The sequence below is a fragment of the Vigna radiata genome, chromosome 1 (genome assembly GCF_000741045.1).
Source record: "Vigna radiata var. radiata cultivar VC1973A chromosome 1, Vradiata_ver6, whole genome shotgun sequence".
Classification (NCBI taxonomy): Eukaryota; Viridiplantae; Streptophyta; class Magnoliopsida; order Fabales; family Fabaceae; genus Vigna; species Vigna radiata.
The window spans coordinates 6,612,253-6,619,263 of NC_028351.1; the positions used below are offsets into that span (position 1 = coordinate 6,612,253).

General features: G+C 33.1%; 1 protein-coding gene across 2 annotated transcripts; it reads left to right on the forward strand.

The window, feature by feature from the left end:
* Positions 1-709: 709 nt before the first annotated feature.
* On the forward strand, positions 710-6,428 carry LOC106773468 (probable serine incorporator). Of its 2 annotated transcripts, XM_014660164.2 has the most exons (14): positions 710-903; positions 1,054-1,221; positions 2,679-2,990; positions 3,428-3,501; positions 3,602-3,761; positions 3,873-3,897; positions 3,990-4,079; positions 4,202-4,373; positions 4,459-4,532; positions 4,778-4,847; positions 5,012-5,083; positions 5,162-5,295; positions 5,578-5,651; positions 5,933-6,428. In XM_014660164.2, the coding sequence occupies exons 3-14, from the start codon at positions 2,792-2,794 to the stop codon at positions 5,986-5,988; spliced, it is 1,200 nt and encodes a 399-aa protein (XP_014515650.1). In that variant the 5' UTR covers positions 710-903; positions 1,054-1,221; positions 2,679-2,791; the 3' UTR covers positions 5,989-6,428. The 2 variants fall into 2 exon arrangements, with proteins under 2 accessions (XP_014515650.1, XP_014515647.1); XM_014660161.2 differs by having other exon boundaries at positions 710-1,221.
* Positions 6,429-7,011: the final 583 nt, after the last annotated feature.

Here is a 7,011-nt window from a genome sequence, read left to right on the forward strand (position 1 = left end):
ATAAATTAATTAATTAATTAACACAAAAACTAAAATATGAATAATTAATGGTAAAAAAAATCTTATACTAGAAACAAAATTGAGATAGATATTTTCATATAACAATTTTTTTTATCAATAAAATTTAAATAAATGAATGAATTAATTAGCACAAAAGTTAAGGTGTTAAAATATTAATAATTAATTGAAAAAAAATATTATACTATAAAAAATTTGGAATAAATATTTTTCTGTAATTAAAATGATTTTTACCAATAAAATTTAATGAATGAATGAATTAATACAAAAATTGAAAGAATAATAAAATATGTATACACGAAAAGAATCTTGTACTATAATTTGGTAATAAATATTTTTAATTATTAATAATTTTTATCGACAAATTTTTTACTAATGAATAAAATTAATACTATTAAAAAATTTATTGAAATTTTTTATTAATAGAATTAATTGGTATCTAAAATTTTAAAATTAATCAATAAAATTTGTTAATAATTCAAATTTATTATAAATTTATTTCTATGGATAAAATTTTGTTGATGACTAAACATTTTTTGTGTTGGTAATATCTTCATGCAATCATGAATTATATACCATGAGATGGCTGGTTTTTATTACATTAATTATTATTGTTATAATAATGATAATTGATTGAAAGTGTGGATTTTTATACGGTTGAAAAGAATATGCATATATATATGTGGTGGAAAAATTAATTGAAGTGGGGGAATAAAATGAGTAAGAGATTTGTATGGGCAAGAATATATAGTTTTTAGCTTGAAAGGAAGCTATTGGGAGAGAGAGAGAAGATAGAAAGTGCATGAAGCTTGAGCTTACGGCGGGAGAAAAGAAAAAGAAGAACAAAAAGCAAAGAGAAACCACCGAAAAGCAACCTCGCCACCTGTATGTCGCTGTCTCACAACATTTCTAAGTGTCTCTGATTGTTCTTTATCATCATTTTTAAACCCTCAAACATCAACACACATGTTGCACCATCTATTCTCTCTCTTTCTCACTCTTTCCTTTTCTTCTGTCTCTTCTTCATGAGAGAAGAACAAAGAGAGAAAGATTGTCATGGAACATAATCATCATCAAAACCTGTTCAAGAAACAACACTCTTATTCTTCTGTCTCCATGTTATTGCCTTATACTACTACCACTTCATCATCATCATCATCCTCATCGATTCTTTTCTCCCATGGTTTTGATCATCTTCATCAGGTACTGTTCATTATATTCCTTCATTTCTTTCATTCCCATGTATTCATCAACCCCATTTTTTTTTTCGTGAAAAAAAATAGTAAAAAATCAAACTTTAAGCCTGGTTTGTTTTCTGAGAAATTTTTTGATGAACCCCATTTGAAACTGGCAGTTAATTAACAATTCCATTAGTTTCTGATGCTTTTTGCCTTTGAAAATAAGAGTTGCTGCTACGTGGTTTCGTGTTTTGCATTCTACTTTGTGAATGAATTTTTAAAGAGAGAAATTTTCCTGGTATTGTTTATTTTTTTCTCAGTGAGTTTCTACTGTTGTGTTCGTTGAATCTTTATCGTTCTTGAGTGATTGTTATTTTATGATAATGTAAATATTACTTTAAATTATAGATTATAGTTTGTAACAAACTTACACATGTTTATGGAACTGATGAACGCATAAGTTTGATCGATTCTTGTTTGATGAGAAAATCGCAAAGGGAAGTTTACGAAAAATTGGACGCTTTCTTCGAGGTTTGGGAAAACGAATATTTCTTCAGATTGTTCTGCTGTTTTGGACATTATTAAGGTGGAAAATCTCTCAGGAAAAATTATAAATTTATGTTCTTTATTTTTCTTTATTCGATTTTTAAGAGACAAATTTTAATTTCTTTACTCACCCCACTTGTTTTTTTTTTTATTTAAAATTGACATATCCGATTAATTAAATTATTTCTCCTTCAAAAATGTTCGTAACGATGGTGAGATTATTTATTGCACGGTCGACTTTTAAATTATATGGTTAACAGTTTTTAATCTAAAAATGTCTTCTTTTCCATGAAAAGGTAATTTTACACTTTTCTTTTCTCCTTCTCTTGATTTCTTTAATCCAAAACATCTCCTTAACACTGCGAAGGGAAACCCAATATCATGATAGTTACGGCAAATGACGTGAAAAAGTTCTTTCGCTTTTTTTTTTCTTTTGATAAAAATCGAAAAGAAAAAGAAAAACCTAATCTTTAGCCACTTAAGAAGGTGGGGTTAAAATGACAATCCAAAGACAATTTTTTTATTGTTTTCGAACTTTAAAAAACACTGCTTTCGTGAAACATACTGTTTTTCACTTGAACATGGTGGAGGTTTCTATTTCGATGTAGTGCAGGTAAGACTTTATAGAACCTAGGAATGTTCTATTGAATTTTTTTTTTCAGGGTTAGACTATTTTTCTCAGAGTTATATAAAGGGAATTTCAATGATATGGTAGGCATACCAGAAATTTTGGGGTTTAGCATTTAGTCTATGATGATAGGTAAGATAATGCAGAGCATGAAAAGAATATATGACTAGTAGGACCAACTGTAACGACTATTATTCTCAGGGTTAAGTGAAGGCTAATCGTTGGTTCTTATTTAACTGTTTGTTCTGTTTCATTCGAGGTCTAGATGAATGTGATGAATTTTCATTTAGTCTTTTGATGCATTGCAGTACAGGGGAGAAGATTAGAAGATATTGATTGGAGTGTGTGGATCATATTTTTTGTCTCTGTGATCCATTCATGCACACCGTGTTGCATTGATTTGTTGAAAATTAGATAGAAGATGGAGACAGGGGAAAGCAACAGCAGTAACCAAAGGTGTGAAGTGTCGAAGGATTCTTCATGGTATAGTCAATTCAGAAATGTTTCAAACCCTTGGTTGGCAAGATATGTGTATGCTTTGATCTTCCTAGTGGCCAATCTGTTGGCATGGGCTGCACGTGATGAACTTTCAAGCCTTACTGCTTTAACTCAACTCAAGGGTGAGATTGCTTTAACCCTTCGTGAGCTTTCACATTCCATCACCATCACATTTAATTTTTGGTTGCTACTTTCAAATTTTGGCCATGTCCATGCCATGTGTATGATAGAAAGATTGTTTTCTTTTCTAACGCGTGCAGGGTTTTAAGCTGTTTTCAAGGTGTCATTTTTCTCATCACACATCTTGACATTACAAGAAACTCTAGTGAAATACTGTGAATATGACAGAAATTGCATGGACTCTTAGACTAGAACAGTTTGCATGGACTCATTAAAAAAAGGAAAAGTGGACGAAAACTTTGAAATTTGAATTAGTTTTTAGTTAGAGACTTTCAATAAATGTCACTGTGCTTAACAAGAACACCACATTAAATGAATTATTAGCATTATGTTGTTATGGCACCAGTAGCTTGAATTCTAACATATATTGAACCTTCAGGTGTAAAGGGATGCAAGGTTGGAAAAGACTGTTTGGGTGCAGATGGTGTTCTACGTGTGAGCATGGGTTGCTTTGTATCCTTTTCAAGTTTCAATACTTATATGCAAGAAATCTGGTCTGGTCAATTATTAATCAATATTTATGCTCAGTTTTTGAACCTTAATTCTTGATCAGTTGTTTTATATGATAATGTTTTGGTCAACTGCTGGTACTTCTAAATTGAAGGAAGGCAGAGATGAATGGCACTCAGGATGGTGGTTAGTCAAGACTGTTCTGTTGATCCTTGTGACAATATTCCCATTTTTACTCCCTTCTGAGTTGATTGAGCTCTATGGTTGGTAAATTGTGTCTCTGAAAAAACCTTCAAGTGTTAATGCTTCCTATTTGATATAAAAAAAATATACTCATTATCTTTCTTAACACTTTGTTATTTCTTTTGGGGCAGGTGAGATTGCACATTTTGGTGCCGGGTATGTCTATTTTTTACCTCAACTAAATGATTGCAGTATATTTTTGTCTTGAACTGATCTATGAAAGTTTTAATTTTCTCTATGTTTTTCAGGGTTTTCCTCCTAATTCAACTAATAAGCATAATCAGCTTCATTAATTGGTTGACTGATTGCTTTGGCTCTGAAAAATATGCAGAAAGATGGTATGAAAATTGTAATTACATTAGCTGTGCTATTCTTCTTTCGTAATTCAGTTTGCAGAATTCTTGTGCAGTGCTCAAAATACTTCCTAAAACGCTTACACTTATCTTCAATTTCTTTGCAGCCAAATCCAGGTGATGTTATTTGCAACTGTTTCGTATTTTATCTGCTTGGTGGGGATCATTTTGATGTACCTTTGGTATGCACCACTACCATCTTGTCTCCTCAATATTTTCTTTATCACTTGGACCCTAGTGCTTCTTCAACTCATGACAAGTGTATCTCTTCACCCAAAAGTAAGCACTGTTTGCAGGCCTTTTGCTTGATCAACTTACTTCATCTCCCATCATAACTTTATGTGGAATTTATGTTTTTCACTAGGTGAATGCTGGCATTCTAAGTCCAGGGTTGATGGGGCTTTATGTGGTTTTTCTTTGCTGGTGTGCAATTAGAAGGTAGGGACTACAATCTTTTTCTGTACTTTTGGATTTGTACAGATAATTTGATATAGCTGAGTAATGCATGAAGCTTCAAATGTCTAGATTTTTGTCAACTAAAGGAAACATGGATGTAAAATCAAACCATGTCTTACTTTTTCTTCTCCTAATTTCTCTCCATCCATTGCCTTTGTGATCCATCTAACTTTCTATGGTCTTCATTTCTGTTGAATCTGAGCTTTAGAACATATTTGTGTGTGCAGTGAACCTGCGGGAGCTGATTGCATCAGAAAGTCAGAATCTGAATCCAAAACAGATTGGCAAAGCATCATCGTAATATTTACTATTTCATTTGAAATATTCTCACATTAATGAGTAACATCAACACATTTTTATGAAAAAATTGATTTTTTGTTACAATTGCTAGTATTTCATTTTCTAAACATGATATCACTTTACCTTCTTATTGTCTGACATTTGACACTGACTGTTGGCAGAGCTTTGTTGTTGCAATACTAGCGCTTGTTGTTGCAACATTTTCCACAGGCATAGATTCCAAATGCTTTCAGGTTAGTTACAGGATCTATATTGAATTTTATTTTAACAGCAGATTCTCTCCAAAGCACATCTAATTGATATTCTTACAGTTCAGGAAGAGTGATCCTCCAGCAGAAGATGATGTTCCATACGGTTATGGCTTCTTCCATTTTGTTTTTGCCACAGGAGCAATGTACTTTGCAATGCTATTGATTGGGTGGAACAGTCACCATTCTATGAAAAAGTATGATTCCAAAATTTTGTCACTCACAACATAATCATTTTTTACCTAGTTGTAGAACTGTCAAAACGGGTCACTGGGCCAACTCGGCCCATCACAGGTTTGGATCAAGTTGGATTTGAAAAAATTGTATTTTTGTTATGCGAGTTGGATTGGATGGTCCGTTTTGACAGTACTTCCTAATTGCTAACTTATTGGTGCTAGTAGGTTTATATGAAGTTGTTTCTTCTCTTAGAGAAAACTTTAATAGAAGTTATAAACTTTAATACCTGTATTCTACTGCAGATGGACTATTGATATAGGCTGGACCAGCGCCTGGGTCAGAATAGTAAATGAATGGTTGGCAGTTTGTGTTTATCGTAAGTATTATCCGATCTCAATTTTATCTAACCATAATCAGAAAGGAGGAATTCTACAAATGAATTTCCAACATTTTTTCTTGTGGGGTGAAATGAATATGAATAGAGAATGAGTCCTATTAACTTGAAATGGGACTCACAAGGTTTGTGAATTTCAGCCTATAACAAAGAATGTATGAAAAAGTTTCAAAACTGAATTTCTAGTTTGAACAATTTTAAACTGAGAGAGACTCTTAATAGTGTAATTTCTTGAGCCAATAAGTTTTTGCCTTTTTTGACAGTATGGATGCTGGTGGCTCCAATCGTATGGAAGAACAGACATGGTGATTCTACATAAGGACTTCGCTGTTATCCCCCATTGTGGTTTGAAATTGTGAGGATTAAGATCTAAAATTGCCCTATATATCTGCTGCACATGTAGTTGATACCTCCAAGTGTCCGTCTCTGATAGGAAAAAGAATTTCCAACTGCATGCAACATCCTAGAAATTTGAAGTCAGAAGTAATGGTGGTGGCACAAAGGCACATAAGCTTTTGGATTTGTTACATGAGGCTACACAGTACCTGTTATGTTCATTTGCCACTGAGGGAATCTAAATAACTCAACAATTAGAGTATGCTCATCAGAAATTGCATTCATCATTTTTCAGTTTCCCAGTTTCAACTATTACATTTTTTACGTGAGTAAATCATTGTATGTTCGATACACAGTATCACCATTTGTCTGTAACAAATAATGTCCAATACTATCAATGAAACACTGTTCATTGTTTTTTTATATTATATATATAGATATAGAAATATAGATAGATATAGATAGGATATCCTTTGTGTTGTGGTTTTTAATAGAGCTGGGTCTATGGACCAGTCTTGCTCCAACATTGATTAAATCTCCCTTTTAGGAGGCTCTAAATCATGGGATCCAAAAAAAAGTCCTAGCCCTCAAAGCTCTTCTCAAAGAGGTTAAAGTTAAGGTCAACATGGGCTTGACTTCACTATAAGAGTTCAATTAACTCTTCAAAATAACACTTTTAGCTTAGGTTAAATGTCGAAACGGGGTTAGTCTAAATCGAAGGTTTAGATAGACTGGCTTGCTCGAGTCGTAAGTCTAGAAGGGTAAATCCAGATCGAAGGTCAAGACAGGTCGGTTCGACCTGAAGGTCAAATGGTCTAGGTCGAAGGTCGAAACGGGTCGAGTTGGGTCAAAGGTCAAGATGAATCGATTATGACCAAAGGTCAAGATGGGTCAGACTGAATGTCGATATGGGTCGTCATTGGCCCCAAGTTGAGATTGGATCGAAGGTCGAGACAGTCCAAGCCAGATCGAAGTTCTAGATGGACTGAATCGTGATAAAGGTCAA

Coding starts and splice junctions, on each gene's coding strand:
- LOC106773468 (XM_014660161.2), top strand. CDS start 2,792: ATGGAGACAGGGGAAAGCAACAGCAGTAACCAAAGGTGTGAAGTGTCG. Junction 3,898..3,989: donor ATTGCACATTTTGGTGCCGG/GTATGTCTATTT, acceptor TATGTTTTTCAG/GGTTTTCCTCCTAATTCAAC. Junction 5,652..5,932: donor GTTGGCAGTTTGTGTTTATC/GTAAGTATTATC, acceptor CTTTTTTGACAG/TATGGATGCTGGTGGCTCCA.